Source organism: Heliangelus exortis, chromosome 8 (genome assembly GCF_036169615.1).
Source record: "Heliangelus exortis chromosome 8, bHelExo1.hap1, whole genome shotgun sequence".
Lineage (NCBI taxonomy): Eukaryota > Metazoa > Chordata > Aves > Apodiformes > Trochilidae > Heliangelus > Heliangelus exortis.
Genome location: NC_092429.1, coordinates 15,927,293 through 15,954,579, shown reverse-complemented (window position 1 = coordinate 15,954,579; position 27,287 = coordinate 15,927,293). Strand labels below are relative to the sequence as shown.

Below are 27,287 nucleotides of genomic sequence, written 5' to 3'. Positions count from 1 at the left end.
AGTATCTACTATCTAATAAGTAAATCATTACAGTGCAGCTGACCAGGCAAAGAAAAGAAAAATTCTTTATTTTTGAGTGAGAATCAAAGGAAATAATAAATGTGTACAGCACAGCCTAGTATGAGGAATTCCTTGGCACGATTTTGGGATGTTTAATGACCAAAAAATGTAGCTAGACACAAGTCATACAGCTCACCCCAAATGACTGAAAAGTCTTATGTGTTTGTTTAATATAGGAAAGTGAGATGTAGGAAATTCTCATTCAAGTACTTCCTGCTCCCAAGACTCCCCTGATGCAATCTAGTGTTTGTCACAGTGTGGGAGCACTCAGATAGCCACATCCTCTTCCCTAGTTGAGAAGCTGGCTGGATTCAGCCTTTAGGAAAAAAAGTTAGGCCTGGAAAATATTTGGGCTGTATTTCTTCAACTGTATGAACACACATCCTATTGAAGATGGCATGCTAATTTCTCAGAACATTTCTTGAATAAACATTTGTGAAAGCCAAGATTCACACTGTTTGTCTTGAGCAGGGCTTACAGCTACAAGAGAGCAGACTGTGAAATGGCAGCATGGCAAAAGGCTGGGGGTAAGGTGGTACCTTCCACCCAAGAGAGCATCCTGCCTAACCTATTGCACAGGTGTAGATACAGGACTGGACACTGAACTGCTGTAGACACCAGCCTGTCTTCTGTGCTCCTGCTTGAAAAGCAGAGCTGTTAGCACAGCTTGGTTGTGCTGCTCTGGGGAAGGAAAGGAACAGAAGATACTAAGAAGAGGAACTGTGTACAAAGAGATTCTTTTATCTGCTGTCCAGTTGCTTTTCTGATCAGGCTTTCATTCATTTATTGTTAGTAAACACGACTTACATTTCCCAGTAGTAATTTAATATTTTTTCCTCTTGACAAAAAAAAAAAAAAAAAAAAAAAAAATCTCAGGGCCTTACATTCATATAAAAAGGAAATTACAGCACATATGTTCCTTTTTGAACTGCCATGTGCAAGGTTTTATTTTTATGACTTGCATAATAGTACCACTTTGGAAAGTGCTGGCTACACCCCAAGGAAAAGCTGATCTGAATTTCATGTTTTCCATTTCTACTTTGATTTGACCAAGATACAGGTTCATTAGTCTTAGCTGCTGCAACTAGGGTAGAAAACTCCAGTAGACAAAACAGAGCTGGAGTCAGCTGATTTTCTGTGGACCGTTAATAGTGTGATTTGTGCATCCAAGTTCTGCCAAATAATTTTCCCCTCTTCAATTGAACTGCCTCTCACTAATCTGTTTTGAAGTCCAGAAATTCCTGACTACCATTCCTACTTCACAAATAAGATGGAGCTGGGTTATATGAAAAGAAATTAGCCTAAAAATGTACTAATTCTTGCTTCTAATGAATGAGAATGTATTAAGCAGTTAGACCAGCCATGCAAGACGTCTATCAGAAATTCAGGATGCATTATTATGTGCTTAGAAAACGAGTGAGATGTTTCTCACTCATGCAAAGTGTAAAGTCAGTATGGGATACTTGGTGTGCTTAAAAAAAGACAAAAATTTAATGCAACTGCTGGGAAAATTACCTATTTTAAATGTGGAAATAAGTATTACTTCTAAGTGAGAAAGATAAATTTGAAAAAGCAAATACCCCAACTTATCTGTGGTTATTATAGCTGGGTCCTGGGATTCAGGACCCATTTAATTTTGTGGAAACTGGTGAATGCTGAGTTCAAAAGACTCAATCATTAGGCTCAGATATCAGTGTTCCTGTTTTCCCTGCCCTGCCAGAACCTGAATAATCCTCTTAAGTTAGCAATCTTTGAAACAGAAGTTTTGGCCTTTCACACTGCTAGAAGTGTGGCAAGGCTGAATTACTCAATTGGTTTCTGTACCAAGGTGACCTCCTTCAAGACCTTCTGACTTCTATAGAAAATGAACCTTTCCTGCTTAAAGTGCAACATGCCATTAAGGTAAAAAATGTTACTGAGCATAGGTAGCAACTAAAATTTTCATAATGATCCATCACTACAGTGGGCTTTGCTGCACAAGCTGGACTTCTTACATGTTTTTCATATTAATTCAACTGAAATTTGTTTGAAATCTATTGCACTAGATGCTATAGAATTGAAACTAAAAGAACAGACAATATTGCCTTTGCTGTGTTAGTTGAACTGCAGTGGATCTTATTAACTCGTGCTCCTAAGATTCCAGTTCACTAACAGGAGTCACAGGTGTCTCACAAGGGATGAAATGTCAGAGACAGTTGGGGCAGATAAGACTTCAAAAACTGCTTTTATTCTTCACTGTCTCAGCTGCTCCGGTAAACACTGAGCATCACTTAAAAGGGAAAGGACTAAAACAGTGCTTGTTTCATCAGCTGAGAATGAATCAGCATTATTTTAACAAGTCCTTCAGCTATGTGTAACACAGCCTCAGAGGAGTGCAAAACCCCGGAACACATAAAATAGCATGGATTTCTTTGAGATGTATGCTTTGTACATGACATTATGTGAAAAATATGGGAATTAACGTGCCAAATGGCAAACGAAAGGCTGAAGTTTTTTGGTTTGGTTTGGTTTTTTTTTCCTCTTTGAGCCGTCTCGTGACACAGCAAGGATTGGGATCTGCTGCCCTCCGGTGGATGCGTGGAGAAGTCCTGTGCCATAAGGAGCACCGCGTTTGAGACTACGAGAATATTCAAAAAGCAAGACAGGGAAAAAAAAGAAGGAAAAAAAAAAAAAAAAAAAAGAAAAAAAAAAAAAAGAGAACACTACTGTAAAGTTCTTCGCTCGTCTTGTTTAGAATAAAAAAGAATAGCTGAGGCTAATTTCTTAATTTTTTCTATTTTGTTCTGGCTTTGTCAAACTATTTCTACATCCCAGTAGGTGTGTTCTAGTTCATCCTACAAAATTGGTTCTCTTCAATCATAATACAGCAAAATATACACAGTAATGATATCTAACTAATAGATATCACATTTGATAATATCTGCATTCTGCCTGCTAATCCATCTTTTTGTGATTACTATTGATACACTAGACCTCTTGCCAGCACCAACATTTTAAAAAAGCAATTAAGACTTGCTACAGAAAGTCTTTTGTTTCTGGCTTGTACAGTTCTGTACTTATCTGTATTATTGGACATTTTAGAACAAGAAACGCATTTAACACATAACACCATGCCAGGCCCCTGTAAAAATCTGATTCGAGTTTCTTTCAGCTCTGCAGTGGTTTGTGATATTGCACGTGAAGAACACCATGTTACTTACCCTAAAAATCAACTGGAGTTGTACAAACTTTCTCTCCCTTACAGCTCTGTACAGCAATGTTGATACTCAGGCAAACCGTTTTTGTAAAGATTCATAAAAGTAGCAAAAATAGGCTGCAAATATATTTCAAACATATGCATGTTTTTCTAACTGAATAATCAAACGTAGTGATGACGGGGAGGTGCTGGCTAATGGTCACTTTTTCTTGTATGAATGGAGCAAGGCTCTGCCCTGGTTTTGATGGGGAACCTTAGCATCGCAAATCCTGACACTGCGGAATACCCAAAGAACTCCGAAAACCTCCCACTCTTATCCCGATAAGGAGTTATTTTAGGTATGATATTATTAATGATTTCAACGCTTCATTCCTTCCTGACAGCCCAAAGAAAGTAACCTGTAAGCCCAGTTTGCCTCAGCTGATGGCCGGTGGCACGGCGCAGCCTCCCGTGCCCGCCACAGCCATCGCCATCTCCCCGCTCCTCACTGGAGCGGCTACAAGGCGTCCGCGCCAACTCGACCTGAACAGCCCCCTCCCGCCTCCCGCCTCCCGCCTCCCGCCGCCTGCCCGCCCCCCCGCTCCGGACGCGGGGCAGGACTTCACCTCTCTCGGCCCCGCAGCTTCACACTCTCTTGGGCCGCTCGCCGTGCAGCGCCCCGGGCGGGCGGTGAGGGAAGGGCACTTCCTGCCCGCCTCCACCGCCATTTTCTTCAGGGCTTTCTCGCCCCTTCCTCTGAGGCGCCGCGAGGGAGCGCCCGCGGGACGGCGGGAAGATGGGCACCGTCCGCCCCTCCGGGTTGCGGCGGGCAGGCGGGCACCCAACTCCGCCCCGCCGGCTGAGCACCTCCCTTCCCGGGCGGGAGCGCGGCGGGTGGAGGTGTCGGCGGCGCCGGGGCGGTGAGTTGTGGCGCTGCAGGAGGGGGGCGGAGGCTCTGCCTTCAGGGCTTCTCTCTGACGAGCGCCCGCGGGGGGGCAGCGGCCGCTGGGCGGGGTGGGTTTGTCCGGTTCCTGGCCTACGCTGGCGGGTGGCCGCGTTTGTTGGCCCTCCGGAGGGGCAGGGTGACCGCGGCTGCTGCCGTGGAGGGCCAGCCCATGGCTATTGGCTTCCCCCCTGCTGACCGCGGGGCCTGCGGGTGAGGGCGGGCAGCTTGCTGGTGCCCGGCAGTTCCTGAGGGTGCGGGGTGTGTCCCGCAAACGCGGAGTGCTTCAGGCGGAAAATATGAGGGGGAAGAGGGAGTCGGTGGAGGCATGAGCGCAATGTGAAGTGGCGAAATGGCAAAGCTGCTGTGTAAGGGGGAAGAAGTAAAGAAAAAAACACATAGCCTCATCCCTCTCCTTGTTCCATATTCTAAAATTTGTTTCTCCAAGCTCAGTTTTCTCTGTTCCATGTCAGTCATGGAAAAAGAACTGACAGAATATCGACCGCTGTCAACAAATCCGTCACAAACATCAGTTTCTACTTTCAGGACCCTTAATCAGAATATGAAACTTCCCAGAGTCCAGCAATTTTATCAGCAAGAACTTTTGGTGCAACAGGTTTTCGAAGTTTCTGTGGTGTTAAAGGTGGATATAATTTTTTCCCTCGGTCATTTCAGGTGCTTGGATGGACTGACCACGTTACAGTGATACAGTTCTACTGCTCCTCGTGCAATGTTGTTTTATACAATTGCCTTGTGTCAAGTCAAGCTTGCCAAATACCTCACTGTCTTTCAGTGCGGCATGGCACTAGTGCTACAAAGATTCACAACTGTTAATAATTTTTCTTATGAAAGTTGCAACTTACTTTTGCATGTAGGGTTTCCATTTTTTTTAATTTAATTTTGCTTCTCCTCAAGACAAAACTGAAATGGCAATGATATGCATTTTTGTCCCTCTGTCCTAACTCCTGCAGGTGTTTGCAGTGTCTCTGGGCTGACCCTGGGAGAAGAGTGCTATTGCTATAGTAATGCTTAAAGGGAATACGAGTGTGTTGCATAAGTAGCTTTTGTGAGCATGCACAAGGACAGAAATAGAGGCCTTTACAATCTTTTTTATTTCATGTAGTTATTATTATCAAATATGCTAAGGGCTTGCACTGTAAGTAACTTAAACTGTGTTTACAGTTTTTTAAAAAAATCTTTTGTGTCTTCCAGAGTATCTTCTGATTAATGCCAAAGATTTAATTGCTGATTACTTTTGCTAGTCCTCCAGCCAGCAGAGCTGAGGAAATTGTGCCAGTGTTCCTTCTTCTGAAAGAAAGGTCAATAACTTGCAGATTGCTAAATACAATAAGATTACGTAGGTTTTACTGAGGGTTCAACTGAGTTAGCTACCAACTTAGCACTGCGTGAGAAAGACCCTACTTTCAGAATCGAGTTTCTAGCATTGGAATAAGAGAAAGGCAAAACCAGCGTACTTATAAAACTTAGGACATTCAATAAGACATCCTAAAAAGGGATTATTGGTTGACCTTTTAGTTTACATTGAAAATGTTAAGAACACTTTCTTGCTGGACTAAATCCATTTTTCTTTCTGAAAAAATATTGCCTTCTCTAGTTTTGTCTGTGTAGCTTTCACAGTATTAATAGGCAATGGTATTCCTTTGTTATTAATAGAAATAGTATAGGCCTTTTCCTTTCTTTCTTGTTTTTTTCTTGTCTGAGGGAGGCAGGAGTTACCTGTTCTTCAGAGAGCTAGTTATGGAAAACAAAGTTAATAATTACACTGCTGTAGCTGTGGCTACTGTGTTTCTGACACAGGCCCATGGGCTACATGTTTTTCTCTTAGAAACTCCAGACATTTTGGTGATGTTGTCCAATATGTATACTTAAAAATACATTCTGGAAGTAGTTGCCTGAAGTACCAGCTCTTATTTCTTTTTTTAATCGTCATTGAGTAACAGAGCATGTTTTCTCTAGTTAGTAAATGGGCTGTTACTCTGCAGAGAATGGCCTTTCTACCTGTCTTCTGCTATGGTAAATATTTGATGTTTGTCAAGTCACTGTGGCAGAAATTAGTATAGTTATGTAACGTGCATAGGTCTGCCTCTCCAGTGTGACTGGTGTTCTTAATTATCTCAGTTTTAGAATGCCTGATTTGTAACACTTCAAAACTGAGACCAGTTTTAAAGCTGTGTAACTTATTAAAAATTGGGCTCTTTATTCTGTATAAAGTAGCAATTGAAATAGCAATTTTTATTACCTGGACATATTTTCACAACAACTCCAACAGAGACTTTGAATGCTGAATTGCATTTAGTCTTAATTGTCATTCAAGAAGAAAATCAGTGCTGTCAAGTAGAGGAAGCCTTCCTCATAGATGACATTCAGACACATTTTGCAGCTCTGCCAGTTTAAGTTTCATCCTCTGCTTAAAAATGCAGTAAGGTAATAATTTACTAGAATTCATTTCAATGAAACAAAATCACTGAAGGCAAAAGAGAAGGATCATATATTTTAAAATTGCTTAGTAATGTGTAGAAACTCATTTATTATGCAGGCATGCTTTTTCCTTCACGAATCTTCTGTTGTCTTGGCATTAGAACATACCAACTACGAACAGATGTACTTTCCAGATCTATCAGACTTTCAGCCTCTGCAGTAAGTATTCAGCTTCATAGATAGAGCTCTTTCTGCTAATTTTGCAGTGTTGTTAATATGTTTGCATTCGCTGAGTTTTGTTATGGTGATCCAAATGTTTAATATCAAGAACCAAATATTTGAATCAGTCAAATATTTAACTCCACTAGCATAACCAGAATTTGATTATTATTGCTTTGTGTATCCTTTTCAGTATTTAAAGTCACACCTAGCACACAACAGGCCAGAAGGATTGCCTGGCTCTTAGGGCACTAGAGCTTGAGATACAGGAGACAGGTTCAATCCCAGCTTTATCTAAGGCTTTCGGTAAGACAATTAACTTCTTTTTATGTCAGCTTTCCTTTAATGAAATTAGAGTAGTGGTGCTTCTTGATGTTGCAATAACTTAATTTTATACAGAATCATCTCAATTTCCCAGCTTATAAAATTCTACCTTCGTTCTAAGTCTCCCAGTTTTGTTGAGAGAAAACAGAGCTTTGCAACATGGTAAGTGCCTGGAAGTCACATTCTGCATTGCATATAGAACACTGGAATGTAAATTATGTTCTCAGGTCAGAACAGGGTTTCATCTAGTCAGCAACTTGGTTCAACCAAAGCACACGTCAGATCCTTCGTAACAGATTTTCAAACCATTATACTGGACATTTGTAGCATATTTTGCCCATATGAGAAATTTCTTTTAGCATGAACACCACTTTGAAGGTCAGGTTTTGCCAGAGTCAGTTTTTCATGGGCCGGAAGTATTTGCATTCTATTTAAAGGAGTTGGATGTTCTCACTAAATGTGCTGAAATCTAATTCTGTTGGTTTCTTTGTTTGTTGTTCTTAATTACTTTCTTAAGAGCTTTGCTTCAGTTGTAGATTTTAACACTGATTTCCCTAGCTTAATTATGCACCCTGTAGAAGTATTTCCTTCTATCATTATTAAACAGATTGCCATTGAATTTAATCACATTCTTTTGCATCTTTCTTAGGAAGAAAGATAATACCAGCAGCACCTGATTTTTCTATCAGGTCCTTTTCCTTATAGAAAGTGCTAGGGAAGGCAGGAGGTCACAATTAGAGCTTGATGAGGATATACCTCTCCTGCTTGACACTGCTCTTAAACTCATGGGGATCCTAGCCCTATACCTAGAAATGCCTGGAAGGTTATCATGTAATGACAAAACTGGGCTAAAAGAAAAAAGACCCTTAAGAATTCTGTTTTCCTTCTTAAAGAAAGAATGCTACTTAAGGTTTAATTTTAAAATGTCAGTTGATTGGTTTTCTCAAAATAATAATGCAGTCCTGAGCCCCACTGTGGGCTGAACCTGTGAAAACCTTACAACTAATGACCCAGCTATTCTGTTTTAAAACCAGTTTCAAGGCACAAAACAAAATAAATAGGAAGACTTGAATCGTTAAGTATTTAAACTTAAAATAGTATGAGAGCTTTAATGTAAGAGCTTATTTTACTTGTCAATACATTTTTAGCTAGGGGTGGTTACTTAATGCAGGTAAGGTTTACATTATAGTTAATTACAGAAGTCCTGCAGTTGCTAAGCCTTTAGCTTCTAGCAAATTGAAACACTATTAAGAAGAGATGTTTGATGGAACAAATTTACCCATGGCAGCACAAAGATTTCTTATTATTAACTGGAAAATTAATAGTGAGACTTCCTTGTAGTACAAGTAGTCATCTAGCATGTGAAAAAATATGTTGAGGGTGCTCAGTCTAAGTAGTACCTCTGTTACTTATATAGTACAGTCAAACATTAAGCATATTTACTAAGACATATGTTGTAAAATTGGATGGTAACACAGACATTTTGTTCTCAGAGTATTGTAGCTAGAGTATGGGTTTTAAATCTTTCAAACCATGACCAAAAAAATCACTAAAATCAGTAGTGTGACTTGGAGACAGGAGTGTCTGTACTGCTGAAGGACTGTAATTAATATGTAATTTTTTTCAATATCGAGCTAGTTTACAAAGATAGAAATGAAGTTGCACTTCTTCTGTTTGCACATAGAAATAAATCTGTTTTTCTTTTTTCCCTAACTTTCTTTTCTCTATTTATCTAAAAACTACTACAGATGTAATTTTTTCTCTGCCTTTATTGAGAGTACTTTTTGAAAGTCTCTTCTAAAGCAGTCTTCCAAGACCTTAATTGAAGGTCTGAATATACAGCACAAACATGTTCTAATGTGGTTTTGCTGTGCTGTGAGTAAATACTTCAAACTATTAAAAGTCTGAATGAAAATATGAAATGTCTTTGTTTTCGTCTTACCCATCAATGTAACAAATAAAAATACATTAAAAATGCACACTTTCCAAACTGGATTGAGCAGGAATGGGGCTAGAAATAAAACAGTCTTTAAGTTGTTACAGTATCATATCAAAGAAAAAGAATGTATGTACCCTATTTTTTAGCTTATAGGCCATCTTTTAAAGCTATTGAGCTGAATTACACCCCAGATCTATTCTTGCTGAAAGTTCAGTGCCTTCAGATAATGATGAATGAGAATTTAGGACATTTTTGTGTGTTTTCCTATTAGTCTGAATTCAAGCTATTATAGAAGCTTTCATGAAAGAACATGTCTGTCTTTTAAAGTAACTACTGAATTCAGCTGGCAACAGTATATTTGAGAAAGCATGAAGGAGGGTTTGTCATGCAAAATCCAACAATATAATACTTTGTATTTCTTAACAAAACCCTTCTGTCTGCATATTTTGATCTTGCAGACAATGGCCTTCAGACACAAAAACACAAGACGAATTGAAGGCCTTGATAGCAATGTATGGTAAGTTAAAAGGGAAATATCTGCAAATTTCAGAAAATTACTTTGGCTGAAATATTTTCTTTCCAAATTGAGAATTATCACAAATAAAGTGCATAGCACTTTCTACAGCTGCTGAAATATACTTGGCACCTGTGTGGAAGCAATGAAGCAAATTCTGCTTAAGGTAAGAATTAACTCTTACTGAGTTTTAAATATTAGGCCTGGGCTTCTCTTCATTTAGCAAACCACACAAGACAAGTATAACTCTTGGGCAAGAGTGCAAACTTGGTGCAAGCACTATTTTGGGATTATGTTAATCGTGTGTATACATGTATACAAGGCATTTTGGTCATTCAGCCTCAAACTCAGTTTTAGCAATTTATATCCATTTTTGACAGAACTGTGATGCAATGTGGATTGTTTTGTTTTGGTGCTTTGTTTTGATATGGCATGTTTTGTTTTGTTTTTTGATCTTGTTAACATTTAGGTAGTGAGGAAAGGATGAAATGCAAAGTTTACCTGTGAAATGTGGAAAAAAAATTGTTCAAGAATTCTAACGTTTGTATCTGTCAGGCTTCTAGGAAGAATTAATGAGTAGCCTGAAACAGCAGGCTGCCTCAAGTTACCAAAAAAAAATTTGTAACATCCTGAGGTGACTGAATAGTTTAAATGACTCCTTCACTTGACCAAATCTAGCCTTTAAATCATTTAATATGCCTGTTCTAATTAGGTCTACTTCATTTTGCAAAGAGGATACTGTTACATTTCTGCCCACATCCAAAGTTACTGTGTATTTGTGTGTGTGCACATCCAAACTCGGTTCTGCTGGCAGAAAAATTATTCTGTGGATGCAGAAAGTCATACTCTTCTTGACTCAGCTGACTCTTGTGGTTATTTGCCATTTGGGCACTTTACTGTAACCTGTTTTCACAGGCAAAATTTGGTCTCTAAGTGAAATGCTTAAATGCTTTTTTTTGTTGTTTTGTTTTGGTTTTGGGTTTTTTTTTTCTTTTGTCTTTTCATACTAATGAAAATCTGGTATGCTAACTTTAAGATGTTTTCTTCCCTTAGGGTTGAATTTACGAAGGTGGCAGCAGATCCCTCAATTGTTAATCTTGGTCAAGGCCTTCCTGATATATCCCCTCCCACCTATGTCAAAGAAGAGCTGGCAAAGGCAGCAGCAGTTGACAGACTGAACCAGTACACTCGAGGCTTTGTAAGTGCTGAGAAACTTGAGTCCACACCACAAGGAAAAAAATTGACTTTGCTTTAAATTAGTTTTATCTGTAGGTTGTAGTATTATAAATTAAATTTATCTAGTAGCCTTACCTGTTACTAATGAACTAGCTCAAGCTGGGAGTGAGTGTGGAATTTATCACTGTCCAAGGCAGGATGTTTAACTGGACTATTGCTCTTTAGTATGACCACTTCCTTGTTTGGTTTGTCTATCTTATATGTTGTGGTGAAGATATACCATGTTTCCTAGATGAGAATCATGTGTCAGGATTGCTACAAGACCCTAAGGAGTCTGTATAGTATTTTTCTAGATGTCCAGATTATGCAACATGGAGAGAAAAGCATTGTATAGACTGGTAGGCCAAGAGTTGTGTTAGTGGTTGTGGCACAATTGTGTCTATAGTCTGTGATAACTTTTTACCTGTTCTCTAAGGATCTGTGTGCATTAGAACTGATGGGGGGCAGCAGTGGCCATCTCTCCCCATCAGAGAAGGGAGCAGGGCAAAGGCCTCACCAGCCACTGCCCAGTCACACAGCAGCTGAGCAAGACAGGCTTGGAGATGGTGATTGAGGGCAGCCCAAATTACCAGGCAAGCCTCTGGTGGTGAGCTGGATCTGGAAGTCAAGCCAGGAAGTCAAGCCACACATCAGACCCAGTAATGCTAACCACAGTTAAATAAAACCCAGTGGTCACCAGGCAGGTCTAGGGTGACTATGGCCAAACCACAAATTCTGTGTGCAGGTATGGGCCAGGTTCAACAGGGCCTATGGCCAGGTACAGGCATGGCTGTAAGTGAATTGCAGACCAGCAGCCTTACTGCATAGCACTAAAATGAAGCCCCTGGGGTAGGGGCACAGCTCTGGGGAGAGGCCTTACGTGAGGGTGGTCAGGGCCATTAGGTCACTCAGGGCCCTGACAAGACCAGAAATAAAAAAATATAGCCCCAGTGAATGCAGTGTCATTCCATCCCTCTTTGGGTCATTTTGTTTAATCACCTTTGCTGTGTGCAAAGAGTCTCTGCAAGTTAAAAAAAAAAAAGTTTTTACCAATATGAAAAACTCTATATATATACTGGAAAGTGTAAAGCAGTTATTTAGTGTTGGACACAAACAAAAGGTGGCAGGGATTCAGTGAACTTCTGGGCTGAGCATTAGTATGTTCTTTCACCCATGATACCTTTACTCAGAAAAAGAAAAGTCTTTGCTTACCAGGAAGTCAAGGTTTTGGGGGAGTCTTGGCATGAGGGGAAAGCTACAGAGAGAATGAGCTTCTGCCTACCCTGGAGCAAATATTCACCGACTGATTTTCTAAAACAATTTGCAAATTAAGCGTAAATGTAATTTCCCCAATGCATGCAATTATTCAGTATTTGCTTCTGTCACTTTGTGTTTTGTTTTGTTTTTTTTATTTCCAAGTAGTTTGATTTCCATGATAATTATGAACATTTGCAGATACATTACACTGTACATAGTAATTACCCAGGAATTTTTACCAATATTCCCATCTTCAGCCTTTGCACTACCTCTACAAGCTTTTGCACTTCTAAGGTTTTAGAGCACAAGAACTTAGGGTAGCAAATGTGGGAGGAATGAGTATGAATGATGCTCAGCCATCTTATTTTTGAGAGATTGTCTTGGCTCTCTGCCACACTTGGACTTCTCATTCATTGTAGGGCTGCAGCCCATGGAGTGACTGAACATGACCTGGGCGATGCAGCATTCCTGTGTAGCTGACACACTCATGGCAATAAATTGCTTTAATTTGATTCAACAACTACTTGTAAGCCTTAATTTATGGTAATATTCTTGTTTACAAAAGGGCTCATGATCTTATGCCTTATGTATGGAGGTACAATGTTCAGTATTTTAGAGAAGGATTTGTGTTGCATTTTCTCCTTGAGCTATTTTCTATTTCTACCAAGTATTCAAAAAGAAAAAAGATTTTCACAGCAGGAAACCTGTAGTCTTCCTGAGTAAACAGAGTTGCGTGGTCTTATTTCCATATTGTGTATTATCTTTGTTGCATGCTTCTGTTTTGTTATTTTCATATTTTGAGAAGAGTGTTAACCATCATGTCCCTGTTGGGGACACAAATGGTGAATGGTGCTTTGAGAGTTGGGCTATGACTGTAGGAATTATCATTCTGATCACAAATGCTGTTTACTATATTATATAAACAGCATAAAAAGATTTCCCTTGAACCAAATAAATTTTAGTTGAAAGGTAAGGGAGGAAACAAAAGGAGCTTCAGATGGAAATATGGTCAATATGGAAATATGGGAAAAAGACTCTAAAGGGGGTGAGGATCAGTTGGTGTAAGAGTATTCCCTCTTCTTCTGTCTCTTGTCCTAGCTCGTCTGTAGGCTACCTGGAGCTATCCTGACAATTGATAATAATATACAAATTAAAAAGCATTAGATACACAAAAATAATTTCCTAGTAGATACAAATAAATTTGAAACACTTTTCTTCCCAAATGTACAAAAACTTTAAATGATGCTACCTGTAAACAGCTGTTAACACTGAGGGGTCATCTCATATTTTTTCTATTTTGAAGTGTATTATTGTCCCCAAACGTAGGCTTTGTACATTGTCTGGAACACACCAGTCAGTTGCATTTGTTTCCTTTAAACAGGGACATCCATCACTGGTAAAAGCTTTGGCTCAGGTGTACGAGAGAGTCTGTGGAAGAAAGATTGATCCTCTCACAGATATCCTGGTGACAGTGGGAGCTTATGGATCTCTCTTTAGTACAATACAGGCATTAATTGAAGAAGGAGATGAAGTAAGTTTTTATTTGAAATATTCACATACAGTCACTGAAATGTGAATTTGGTCTTTATTCATCCACTTATAAATATGTTAACGTTGGGTTTTCTTTCTGGTCACCATTGATTTGATTTTTTACAGTTGCACATCTTAGTTTCAGAAGCTGTGAGTAGGAGACTTCATGTATCTTCTTATCACTCACTAATTTAGAAACCCCTCTCTCATACTAAAGGTACCTGCAGCAGTTTCTTTATCACTGTTACTATTAAGTGACACAGTACACACTGATTTCTTGTTTGAGAAAACTTGTGGACTGTTGTCTGAGACAGAAGACTAAGGGTGGTGTGAAGCATTGTTGGTGTCTGAATAATTTTTGTCTCTCAAGTTCTGTTTTGGACCATTCAGGGTAGCAGCATAGGTTTCCAAAAAGTTCTTTAAAGAAATTATTGTTAGTTCACTGTACTAGTTGTGATGGTTACCCTCTTCCCTACTGATATCTTCCTTTTTGACAATTATATTAAAAATAATTTGGGGGGAGTACTTGCTTGTATCTGTAGTGGACAAGAACTTTTTTGTGTTGTCATGCATTTTGCTTTCAGTGTTTGGTTGGTGTTGCTTGCATAATATATTTTTAGGCTTATCTTTTCTTCCTTTTCTGTTGCTCTGATATTCACTTCTCTTTTCTGGTAACAGTTCTTTGCTATTAGCCTTTGGGTTTGGTTGGGGTTTTTTGTTTGTTTGTTTCTCTTCCTATTATCTAGCCTCTCTGCAATTTTCCTTGAATTGATCCTCTTTTTCTACCTGAAAATTTTCTTCTGATTAAATTTGCAGACCTAATCCATCCTTCTGGAATTTCTAGATACTTGGAAATTTCAGAATTTTAGGAACAAAATTAGGGCAGCTGTGCTGCGGTTTGAAAATTTCCTGTTGTTATCTCTCATCTTTGCATCTTTGCTTTGCACCTTCAAATCTCTGCAGGAACCAAACATTTCTAATACATCTTAATACTCGTAATGTATAAGTATAGAAGAACAGCCTCTGCATTGTCAAAAAGGAGTAATGTTTATGATACTTGGACTGGGGACATAGTGATGTGATGTACTAAAAGAGGAACATTCTACAATTTTCAATCATGATGGAGTGCCAGAAAAATTACAAAGTTGCACCACCAAAGTAAATCTGGAAATATGATATTATGCACAGTAAATTATCTTGTTTCTGATACAGATTATTGTAATTCCAGGTAATAATAATAGAGCCATTTTATGACTGTTATGAACCAATGGTAAGGATGGCGGGTGCAAAGCCTGTTTTTATACCACTGAGATGTGTGAGTAGCTTTTTAAACATTATTTATCATAAGGTTTCTCATCCATGCTTAATACAGTTTGATGAACACATTCTAGGCAATGCTGTTCTGTATAGTTTTTCATAATATAGTATATTTCTATAAAAATGAGATTGCTATAGCATAAGTCTGAGACAGTAATAATCCAAAATAAATAGAATATTTTAATAGTATTGGAAGAGGTGGGACAGTGTTTCTCATTTACTTTGATTTGTGCATTCTGGAAGCTGATCAAAATTCCTTTTTTGGATGTTATCAGAAAATGCTTTCAGTGCAAATAAAGGAAGGAGGATCATTTCAGCACTATCATATGTCGGACTTGATCTCAGAGGTCTTTTCCATTTTTAATAATCCTGTGATCCACTAATTTTCAAAAGGTTTGGTTTCTGATCCCTTTAGCAATTCTTATAACAACAGAATATAATTTCATTTGCAAAATCTGCATTCCAAATCAAGCTGTAGACATATTTCCTATACATACTAGAATTACTGTTTTGTTTATTATTGGAAAGGAATAATTTTAGTATGGGTTAAATTTCAGATTGGTATTTCTGGCTTGATGACAGCCTGCAAGGATTGCAAAGTCTTGATCCTCTTATATTTGCCTCGGGTGTCTGGCAGCCTTGCACAGGGGAGGGCTGAGGAGCTCTTTAGGCAGGACTGTTGCATGAACACCATCAACAGCACAGGATGACAAAACATCCAGCACTGCAGTGAGAGTACATGAGTGTTTTTCTGGTGCCTTCCTCCTGCAGGCATTTTGAATGACAAAGCTCCTTCAAGTATTTTCTACTTCATGCCCTTGTTTTTGGTTTGTCCCTCTCCCAGTAATATGCAGGTGTCTGAGAGTGGTAATTTGGGCACCTCTATTTGGCTGTAAAATGTTGTATTCAAATAATGCATAAATTTATAGAGGGTTTTCTGTGGTTTTTTTTTGGTTTTATCTTTAAGAAAAATGATGGCAACTCTGCATCTAGTGCTGATTGGGTCTTAGATCCTGCTGAACTTGCAAATAAATTCAATTCCAAAACAAAAGCGATCATTCTGAATACCCCACACAACCCTATAGGCAAGGTAAGAGTCCTGCTTTCACACTGCTATAATTTTAGAGTATGCCTTAAATACTGTGATTAACACATTGTCCCTTACTTTCTTATATCCCAGGTGTTTACCAGAGAAGAGCTCCAGATAATAGCTGATCTCTGTATTAAGCATGATACCCTGTGCATCAGTGACGAGGTGTATGAATGGCTGGTGTACAAAGGAAATAAACACATTAAAATAGGTATTGATTTATTGTGGCATCTTAAAAGTGGTTGTGGAGTGATGCTGTAAGCATGATTCTTGGAGATAATGGTTGCTGGAAAGAGATCAAGCTTCAAGCTTTGATTATTTTCTTTGTTTAGACTCTCCCTTTCCTGAGAAGTATTTTATATAATATTTTCCAAATAGAATTTCCAAATTTCTATTGCTCCAACTTTGGAGCAGATACCCATAGAAATCAGTGGGACTGATGGTCATAAATCAGTGGGACTGATGGTCATAAATCAGTTATGGTCCCCTGAATATCCCATCCTTATTCAGTGACTTTGTTGGCTATGACAAATATAACTGCCACTCATGTATGTGCACTGGGTTGTTCTTTTCTGAGGAACTTGTAGAAGGAACAGGGATCAGAAGTTCTTTCTTGGAGGATTGTAGGGAGAATCAGTGAGGGAAATGCATAATGAAAAGCAGGATTATTTTTGCTCCACTACTTCGAAATAGAAAAAAATTGTATAAAGGTTTGTGTGGCTGTAGTGCATGAACACCGTCTCTCCAAAGTGCAGAGACAGTCTCAAGCAATGGACATTTAATTCAATGAAGTAATTTGCTGCACAGGCAGTGTGAAAGCATGCTGAAGTCTTCAAACAGTATTGCTAGAGGGGTAAAACACCTTTGCAAGAATAAACCAGAAGAAGAAATACGATGTTATGTCCCTGTCCCTCTTGTTTTAGTTCTTGATCCAAGTTTTGCTGAAGTTAGTGGAATCACTCCCACTGTCTCAGAACAAGTGAATCTAGTGCTGGTTACTGAACTCCTTCCCAAATCCTGTAATGCTGCAGCTGAGCATTTGTGTAAAAGTTTATAGTGTGTGGTCTTGGTTTAGATCTGTTGATGTATGTGAGCTGTAAGACACAGTAACTCTATTTTTGTTATTATTGTTATTGTCATTTTAATGCTTCAACCCAAAACATTTCTAGTTGAACAAAAGGCACTCCGTAGCTTAGCATAAAGTATAAAAATATATATATATATATATAAATACTGTGTACTGGTAGTGCAAGTTAAAGGCTGAACAGTTAGCTTGGTTTATGGAGATATGGATTCTCTAGGAGATTTGATTATATCATCTTTAACTTTCATGTTGAAATTACTGAAACCTTCAGAGTATCACTGTAAACAATAGCATTATTTCAGTAAAAGAAACAGAAGATCTCTTTTAGACTTGTTCCTCAGACTTTTTTTTTAAGTCTACAAAAGATAATACAAGAAAAAAAAAACGTGTTATTTCACTATTGAAAAATTCTTGTATTTCTGTACAATACTGCTCCATATTCCATCAAATGCAGTAGCACTTTTTTTGAGAGATGCAAAATGGATCTTGCATCAATTTACAGTGTCTGATGGTGGTACCTTAATACAACAGGAGTTGCTAGCCACAGGTAATAAAATTGGTTCAATCTTTGTAGTGTTACTGAAGCAGTTTTCTGTAGTGTAGAGACACTTCATCCTGTTTCTCATCATTATATGACTTCTGCAAAACTGGATCTCTTCTAAGTAATGATTAGGGTTGCACTGGCAGATTTAGAGATTGCATCTCAGAACTGAGGATTCTAACAAGCCTCTCAACAAGCTGAGTGCCATCCCAGGTAACAGGCTTATTATATGTGTTGGTTTGCACTTCATTAGTTTTTCAATTGTAGTCAGACTTGGTTATGGTGTCTTGTAATGATGTTGCCATATGGCAAGGAGGAATTTCCCTCTCTATTTAAAACCTGATGCTTGTAGAAGGATTAGAGCTCCTTCTTCCCATGTGCCCGTTTGCTGCTGGTTTTGCTTGAAATGCTGTCACCTTCAGTCCCCAAGGCTGAGTTCCTGTGACTATGAGGCAAAGCAGAAATTCAATTCTTTTTGCAATCTGTGAGAGCTCCTTTGGTTGCCTTTAGGAAGTGATCTGTACTCTCAACCTACCTAGCTGGAAGATGCATCTGTTCAAACTGCCTTTGTTTTCAAGGTCACAGCAGTTGAGTGGATATAAGGAATATAAGATTTTTTTTCCTGATGTCTTGTTTCTCTCCTTGGCAATTGTTCTCAAAAAAAAAAAAAACCCAAAAACCCAAAACAAAACCAAAAAACAAACAAACAAAAAACCCAACAATGCATGTTTTCAAATAACTGCCAAGACTTATACCATGTCTAATGCAGATACCTGCTGCAAAAACTTCCTTATGAAATTCAGTGGTTTTATTTGGAAAATCTTTGTTCATTGGCCTCCTCAGAGAAGGGATTTAACAACTGACAGATTCATTGGTAGTGGTTCTAGTGTACAAATGAGGTGGAGCTGGATGTTTACCACTGCAATTGCAGTAGTATGACCTTGTCTAACTTTGTGTTTCAGACTTAACTGTGTCTTACCTGTTTCTGTTGAAAATGAATTAAATTAAAGAGTCCAAATAGATCTTCCTTGAAGTAGTGTACAGGGAAAAAAAAGCAAACTACAGGAGGAGACTATTGCTCTGTCATTTCCTTGGAAAGAAAACAGAGGATTTTGGTCTCCTACCAAATACAAAGAAAGGCCTCCATCCATCTCTTAATTTTTGCAAACATTCTTAGCTAGCTGCTATTGTCAGTCAGTCCTAGGCCTGTTTGAATTGTATAACAAAATGTAATTTATTTCCTCACTCTGCTGTTTTCTGATGCTTGTGGTGTTCAGTTCTGGGTTAAAAGTCTTAGTAATTATTTTCTTTTTCTGATATCTGAGACAGCCAGTCACACTGAACCGGACAGTTCTATCAAACTGGCTTTCAGTGCCTGAGTTGATGTTATATATGTGGTGTATATATATGGTGCTGTTACAGGGCATTAGAAATAATGCTGTCTTGAGATGAATGAGTAGCCACGTCTTAGATAATATCTTTCTTATGAATAATATGCATTTTAACTGAGGATTACTAACATGCAGTTTTCACAAACTGTGCCTCTTTTTCTGCCTCTTCTTTCTTCTGTCATTAATCCTTGCTTCTTGTCCTGCAAAAAAAGCATTAGCCCATATATCCTTTCTCATTTGTTACAACTGCTATAATTTTAGAATGCTCTCTTTGCTTGCTTAATATGATGCAATGATATATCAGCATATAGCTCTGAACTGGAAGCAGTACAGTTTTTCTAACTGCATGGATTATATGAGTGCATCTGTACCAAATGAATTTTATTTTATATTCAGCTACGTTGCCAGGGATGTGGGAAAGAACAATAACTATAGGAAGTGCTGGAAAAACATATAGTGTAACTGGCTGGAAGGTAAGAAGAACCAATATAAAATGTTCAGTTATATAAAGAACAGAATGCATTCATTAACTAAAAGGTCTCTGTTTTTAAAACCTGCCTTTTGAAAGGTTGTAGCAAATTTCCATGTCTCCAAAATATTAAGATGTTCAGTATTCAGTTGGAGCAATTACCTGTGTTGAAAACCTATGTTCGAATTCTCTTCTTTTCTCATGATTAATAAGCTCTCATGAGAAAACAATCCTAAAAATATAAACACAGTATGATTTGTTCAAAATCAGTAAAGATTACTGAAGAAAACATGGATATGATAATATTTTACCTTTCCAGTTTTGTAGTAATATTTTCAGATTGTGATAATGGTATGTTCTGGAATGGCTTATATTTCTGTAAAATGTTTAATGATTAAATTTTGCTTTACTTTAAAACATATATCAGAAAGTGAACAAAGAGTAACCATTTGGCAGTTCTTGTTTCTTCTTCAGCTGAGCTCAAACTGAACCATGATACCTGATTCAATAGTGAGCTTTTTGTTTTATGCTCCAACCACCTTTGACAGAGGAACTTAGGCAATGAAAAGTTCTAAACCACTTAGGAATAACATTTCTAATAAATGCTCAGTTTCATTTCTAGCCATTGGTATATGATGAGTTAATAGTTTGCTCACTACCCTGTGAGAGATGGGGATAAGTGAAATTATAACTGTTGTCTCAAATTTATAATTTTTTAAGTGTCATTCAGCAAACTTTGTAAACCACCTCTTTTCTGTATTCTTTATCAGAACAAATTCATTACCAATTCTTAAAATAGAAGAACTTTGGACACTGGCTAGTTTTAATTTTTTGTTTATTTTTAATAACCCCCTTGCTGTAAGCATAATATATTCATGCTTTCTTCCCATAGCTTGGCTGGTCTATTGGCCCCCAGAACCTGATTAAGCATTTGCAGGTTGTTCACCAAAATACACTGTATACTTGCCCAACTCCATTACAGGTAGGTCCAGACGGGGCAGAGGAGATTATTTTCTGGTGTAGCAAAACTCAAGGCCTCACTGTGATAAAACAGTAACCACAACAATGACATTTCAGTACTCAAAATACATCTTATTTGCAGGAAGAGGAGACAAATTTGATTGGCTCAACAGACATTTTAAAAAACAAAACCAAAACCAAAAAAATCCCACAGTATTGCTGATTCTTTCAGATACAAACTGCTGTTTCTTGCATACAACATGACAATGTTTCCTAGCAAATAAAAGTTGGTGCAGTAAGGTCTTGTTTTATCAAGCATTTTCTCTATCAGTTTCTAGTATTCTATTATACATCATTATCAGTAATTTAAGCTTGACTTCAGGTCTCCTTGTGTACACCCTTGTGTCAAGGACTGTGACTTCTGCATATGATTAGTGCCTTGCAAATGATTGAGTGCTTTGGGTATTGCCATAACACAAAGTAACAAACAAATCACACTCTTGGATGTAGCTTGTGTCATTTATATATGGTAATTTGCTTAGTAAGAACCAAAATTAAAAAAAAATCCATGTTGATTCACTAGAAAGTGTGTGGGTGTCTGTGAGTACTTTCAACACAGATTATCTTTTCAAGGAGGCTTTGGCACAAGCACTTTGGATCGACTACAGGCGCATGGATGACCCAGGCTGCTATTTTCACTCTCTGTCTCAAGAGCTGGAAAGCAAGCGTGACCGGATGGCTCGGCTACTCCAAGAAGCTGGGCTGAAGCCTGTAGTTCCAGATGGAGGATACTTTATGATTGTTGATGTTTCTACATTAAGTTAGTACAAAGTTTATTAAAAAAGGGTGTGGAAAGCAAACATCATAGTGAAGCTGAAAATACATCTTTCATTATAAACTACATTCTCATTTCATATTTGCATAATGTTGTTAGAAGTACTAATTAGGGCTGAAATTTTCTGACCTTAGCCTAGGAGGTAGATTTTATGAGCTTCGGGAAAGCCTTTGTTTGTGATCCTAACTACTGTGTTTTGCAAAGCTTTAGGGAAGGATAAAGCAGGTGAATAAAAATTTCTGTTTTCAAAAATTCTATGATTATAAAAAAGTTTGAGTGCCAAGCACCTGGTTTAATATTCTGAGCTCATAACATTTGTACTTTCCCCTTTCTGTTTTTGTTTGTTTGTTTTTCTTAATCTGAAGTCAGGCTCTTTGAGACATTCTGATTTCTAAACAAGGTAAAATGCTACCAATGTTTACAAAACCTTTTGGAAATTTAGGCTATGGTAGCTTCAGAGGAAGAATTCTCACATGGGAACATTTTCTAGTTCCACATTTTACCTTAACTGGTCCTAGTGGCACTCCTAATTAACACAGAAATGTTTGAACACAGCTACCACATGTAAAAAAGTTTTAGATATCCCTGCTTCACAGGTGAGAGAACTGGAGTTGCAGTGATTAGAGCTGTCCATCAAATTAACAGATTTTTCAGTACCTTCCACAGTCCTGATCTCTCAGTAACCAAGGCTTGACCACTCTCTGGAGTACTGCCTGGCTGTCTTCCAAGCTACGTCTCAGTTTGTCATGATACATTAAAATAGAAAAGCATAATCTTTATTCTTAAATATTAACTGCCATAATGTTGTCTATGAATGCCTCCCTAATGGAATCTTGGAATCTTATAACATGTTGGATTTAAATTTTATTTTTTTAGATGTGGATCTCTCAGATGTAGACGAGAAGCAACCTTATGATTATAAATTTGTCAAATGGATGATAACGTCTAAGGTGAGGTGTCTTAGTCATACTCTAGTTTGAGAAATGCTTTTCTATTGAAAGCAAGAGCAGTGCAACCATTCTTTATAAATAATGTAGTAAAGATATTAAATTCAAAATATTATTTGGTGTTTATAGTAGCTGCTGCTGATGTAGCTACAGTATTGCTAAATATGCTTACTGTGTACCCTGTAGGTTTGATTTCTGTCCCAGCACTTTTCATTCAGTATGCTTAAATGCTAGTTATAAAAAAGTTTGAAATGGTTTGTCAAAGAAAAGTAGTTTGAATTTAGTCTAACTAGTGCATACCAAACTGAAGCTTGTCTTTCCCTCACACATTGGGATGGAGTTCCAGAAATGGAGCAGTAAAATCAGCATGCATAAAACAGATATTTATCCATATATAAAATAAGCAAATAGTATTTCTTTTTTATGTTTCAGAAGCTGTCAGCAATTCCTCTTTCAGCATTCTTTGGTCCTGAGACAAAAAAGAAGTTTGAAAAATATATACGTTTTTGCTTCATTAAGGTAAATTTGTGTCTTTGTGACTTAGGACTCCTAAATATCAGTACAGTACCGAAATCTGCTAGAGACTTAGTGTTACATCTTGCCCATCAGGATCTACTGAGTTGGATGGTTTTAGAAACAGAAAGTTATCATGGTGTAAAATTCAGCATAAAGTAGCTTCAACTGTCTTTTTGTTGAGGGACTTTAACAGACAAATGTGGGTGGCATGGCTAAGTAGGGCAACTGGAAGAAAACAACTGGGTGTGTAGGCTTTTTTTGTTTTGTTGACTACAGGTATGTTATCAGTTAAGGTTAATGATGCTAGAATTTGGAGCAGAGATCAGTTATATAGCAGAGTCATATATCCCATGCCTGTGCAGTTTCCAATAACAAAAACAGTGAAGAAGTCACCTTCAAGTTTAGCTCACTTGCCTGAAGATACATAGGGCTTCATACTGCTGGAAAATACAAAAGAAAGCAAGGGTTTTTTTTGTGAAGTGGCTGACTTTTGCCATTTTCTGAGAACCTCCTTTTCACATATTCTTCCTTCTATTGAATCTCTTCCTGAAAACACTGAAAGACCTTGGGGTCAGGTATTTAGGCTGTCATTAGCCCACAGCCCTAAGATGTTTTCCAGTTGGTCAGCATAATGGAACATGTGCAACTTCTTAACTGTTCTAGGGTAAAGATTGGAGCCTAAGCTTGAACCAGTAATGAAGCAGAGTTTCTGCCTGTGTTGCTTAGTTCTTTTGATGAGGTATAAAAACTATCTTATAAACTGAGCCAGTAACAACCAGGATGAAACTTGCTGGTTGTAAATGTGGCTTGCCCAGGGTGAACATCATTAATCATGTCAAGTTAAAGACTACTTGTATGACTCACCAGGTAGCAGCCTAGCCACAAAGCTGGCCAGTGGATAGATTACCCATCTTTAGAAGGATTATGTTTAAGTAGGTCATAGCATAACTTGCTGGCATAGAGATTTAAAAATCCCAACCATATATGTGAAGTTGGGAAACTATTCTAGCATGTCTCCAGTACAGAACTACCAAGTATTCTACTGCCTAAATTCCAGGCATTTTTATAAGTATTGCTTTTTGTATGAGTGCTAGAAAAGTTTCTCGTTTTAGTTTCTTTTAAATATAACAAAATTTGCAAGGAATTAGCACTGAATTCTCTGTATAGCCTAGATTTCCATCTATAACTGATAATGAAAAAGTGACTGACAGATATTTACAGGATGCAACTGAAAATGCCAAATACTGATATGGGATGATATAGTAATGACTACTACTCTGTTTTTAAGAATTCCATACTTGGACTAATAGTGATAACCCTTGTTTTACAGAAAGACAGCACACTAGATGCAGCTGAAGTGATCCTGAAGAACTGGAATAAACAGACAGCCTGATCTTCAGTATGAACTCTTCCATCCAGTGCCATTATCTAATAGTAGGGGATTTTATTGCAAATTTAACAGTAAGTTACTTAATACAGTACAGAATTAATATGACATTGTAAATAACTTCATGCTGCCACCTGCTGAGGAGTTCAAATGATTATTTAAGATAATGGATTCAATGCAACTTGGAGGTTCTTTTAAAAATAATTTACTTTTTTCGTAAGAAAAAATATATGTGTGGGATTCACTTCTACTGAATGAAAAACATTTATAGGACTTCATGAAATAATCAGATGATACAGTTATTTTCAAACTTACAAGTAAAAGGTGGTGGGTGTTTTTGGTATAAGGTATTATAGAAATGAGGGGTGTTGGACTTAAACATTGTGGTTTGTGAAACCCAATAGCCTGCAGTAGAGGAAAATTAAGATATGCTTCATATTAGATAATTCCAATGGGTTTCTACACACATACTTACCTACCCTGTCCATACACAAATTGCATAATTTTAAATAAAATGATTGATTTAAATCAATACAGTGCTTATACAACAGGAAAGATTGAAAAGTGCTAAGTTGCATAATTACTGTTATTTTCCCACAATACCCATATTTGATGTTCTGAAAGTATTCAGTCCTAAATAAATTTATAAAAGGTGCATCTAGAATAGGAATTGTATTTGCTCATGTCTACCTATTTATTTATTACATGGATGAATCTACAAAGCAGAATGAAAGACTATGCTTCAGAGGCTTCTTCAGTCAGATGTACAGTGACATAGTTGATGCTGTCATCCTTTTTCTTACCATGTTCACAACATTGGTACCCTCACACCAAATATCTCAAACTCTTTACATCTAGGGGAGCATGGAGATGGGCCTAATACTGTTCTTTGGAGCTCAACTGACTTTGTTTCAAGCTCAGTTGATAAAGGACTCTTTCAAAAGAAATCAATACGGAGAATTCCTTTCCAATTGCCTCCTATTCCAATTCTCTCTGTGATCTTTTAACCTGAGGATGGGTTTCCCACTAGCAGAAGCACTCTAGGTAGGTAACCTTCCAAAATTGTGTGTTGTGTTCTCCATATTGTTTCTGAATTCTTCCCACAGGCCTTATGGTGGAAGGCCTGAACAAATTCAGTATCCAGTTTTGCAAATATTTCTGTGATGACAAAGTTGAGTTCTTAAGTGAATGGCATCAGGCTGTGACCATGGCCATGGCCCAAAAAGAAGTACAAAACCTGGAGTATGAGAACATTTGCTAGGCTTTGTCATTAGTGCTTCTTAGTCTTGGGCTATTGGGAGTCCAGTAACTGGGGCTTCAGTAGTCTTTGTTAGCTGTATTGCACTGCCATTCCCCAGATCTCACCAGGAGGAAGAAGGATGGTATTTTTAAGGTGGTCTGTGTAGTCTTTGTGCATAAAAATCAATTTAGTAATGCAAATGACTTAACAGAAATTTCAGCATGAACTTTATGTGGCTATTGCTACACTAAATTCCAGGAGGAACTTGTTTTTAAAAGACTAAATTTCTGTGAAATCTACACTTTACAAGTAGTTTAAAATTTGTTTATCTAAGTTGCAATGGGAAGCTGTGCTGCTGCAGGAACTAAGAAGGTGGTGCAACAGTCTCTTGAGCTGCATGATAATTTTGGAAAGGAAAATGTAAAATAGTCTGACACTTTTAATTGATAAGTAAATTTTTATAAAACTCAGCAAATCTTTCTAGCATAAACACATGGTAGAAACATAGGTTTCTACAAAATGTTTGTATGATTATGTGAATCAAAATTTTCTAATTTCTTAAGCCTCTGACATGGCACAAAATTATAAAATCTTTGAATTTTGGTTTCATGTCCTTGAAATGGGTACTTCTTAATGCAATTAAGCCTTAGGCAAATCATGTTATTTTCATTATTGTTGTAATGATCTTTAAAAGTTTTTATATATATCATTCTTCTCTTGAACATAACAGCTACAGAACACAGTTCTTTTATTTTTTAAACCCTATTTCTACATTCTTACATTTTTCCTGGGATAGCTGGGTTGTTAGGACGTGAGCACATACATAATTGGGTTATATGGCCTCACAGCAGTAGTAAGGTATTAAGGGTTCTTCCATTCACCTCTCTTTACAATATCTTCATTCCTCTCTTTAAAAAAAATAAAAAAGCACCTCACTGCTTTCAAAAGACTTGATGTTAAACACTTAATATTACTCATTGGCCACTGAGACACCCTGTGTAAAATCAGTACAGAATATGCTTGAAAGAAAAATGATATGCAGAGGTGGAGGAAGTAAGTTTTCTACAGCAAAATGCTTATTCCATTGCAATGTTTGACTGCTTCAAATATCTCATTAGAATCCTAATAACTCACCTGCTGAATCACTTGAGCTGGGACAAGCAGGTGGCCAATGTTTAAAGGCAGCTCTGCATTGTCTATAGATGCAGAGCCTTACTCGTGTGTACTAGTTTTGGCTGGGATAGAGTTAAATTTCTTCACAGGAGCTACTACTGGGCTTTGTTTCGTCGATAACAAAACAGTTATTGTTTTGAAAAAAGTGTAGATAACACACAGTTACTGCTGAGCAGTGCTTACATAGCATCAAGGCCTGAGAGAGTGCACAAGAAGTTGGGAGGGGACACAGTGCTGACCCAAAGGGATATTCCAGACCATTTGTGATCTCATGCTCAGCAATGAAACTGGGAGGGAGGTTGCTGGGGGAGTGCTGCTGCTCAGGGACAAGCTGGGCATCCATTGGTTGCTGATAAGCAATTATTTTAATTTTTTTGTCACTTGTCCTTGGATTCTGTTTTCCTCTCTGAGTTTTTTTTCCTCTTGTATAATTTTCATTAATATTTCTTTTTAATTCTGAAGCTCATTTTTATCTCTACCCACGAGTTTCTTTCTCACTTGTATCCTTCCAATTCTCCCCCCACCCAACCCAGGGGTGTGGTGCTTGGTTGCTGGCTGGGGTTAAACCATGACCCTCATGTTATAGAACACATTGTATTAGACTTGTGTAGTTTAGGCTTCTTTTTTTTACTATTTTGTCTAGGTGCTGCAGTGAGGTAATTTTTTTGTTTCATCAGATATCTGAACACATAAGATGCAGCACAGAGATGAATTACCATACC

At 37.8% G+C, this 27,287-nt stretch overlaps 1 protein-coding gene across 18 annotated transcripts; it reads left to right on the top strand.

Moving 5' to 3' along the window:
* Positions 1-4,016: 4,016 nt before the first annotated feature.
* On the top strand, positions 4,017-26,001 carry KYAT3 (kynurenine aminotransferase 3). 18 transcript variants are annotated; one of them, XM_071750632.1, is made up of 15 exons: positions 4,116-4,155; positions 5,393-5,497; positions 6,736-6,836; positions 9,558-9,616; positions 10,667-10,811; positions 13,467-13,616; positions 14,844-14,930; positions 15,900-16,022; positions 16,113-16,233; positions 19,435-19,511; positions 20,400-20,489; positions 21,101-21,287; positions 22,179-22,252; positions 22,682-22,768; positions 24,096-26,001. In XM_071750632.1, exons 3-15 carry the CDS (start codon positions 6,738-6,740, stop codon positions 24,156-24,158), a joined length of 1,362 nt encoding a protein of 453 aa, XP_071606733.1. In that variant the 5' UTR covers positions 4,116-4,155; positions 5,393-5,497; positions 6,736-6,737; the 3' UTR covers positions 24,159-26,001. The 18 variants fall into 18 exon arrangements, with proteins under 18 accessions (XP_071606723.1, XP_071606740.1, XP_071606726.1 ...); XM_071750626.1 differs by lacking the exon at positions 5,393-5,497 and adding an exon at positions 6,469-6,623 and having other exon boundaries at positions 4,139-4,155; positions 6,779-6,836; XM_071750625.1 differs by lacking the exon at positions 5,393-5,497 and having other exon boundaries at positions 4,029-4,155; positions 14,844-14,885.
* The last annotated feature ends 1,286 nt before the right edge of the window (positions 26,002-27,287 follow it).

Excerpts from the sequence above, each read along its gene's own strand:
- KYAT3 (XM_071750622.1), top strand. The coding sequence starts at position 4,032 with ATGGGCACCGTCCGCCCCTCCGGGTTGCGGCGGGCAGGCGGGCACCCA. Across the intron at positions 4,822-6,735 it reads AAGTTTCTGTGGTGTTAAAG|GCATGCTTTTTCCTTCACGA; the intron begins GTGGATATAATT and ends TTTATTATGCAG. Across the intron at positions 10,812-13,466 it reads ACCAGTACACTCGAGGCTTT|GGACATCCATCACTGGTAAA; the intron begins GTAAGTGCTGAG and ends TCCTTTAAACAG.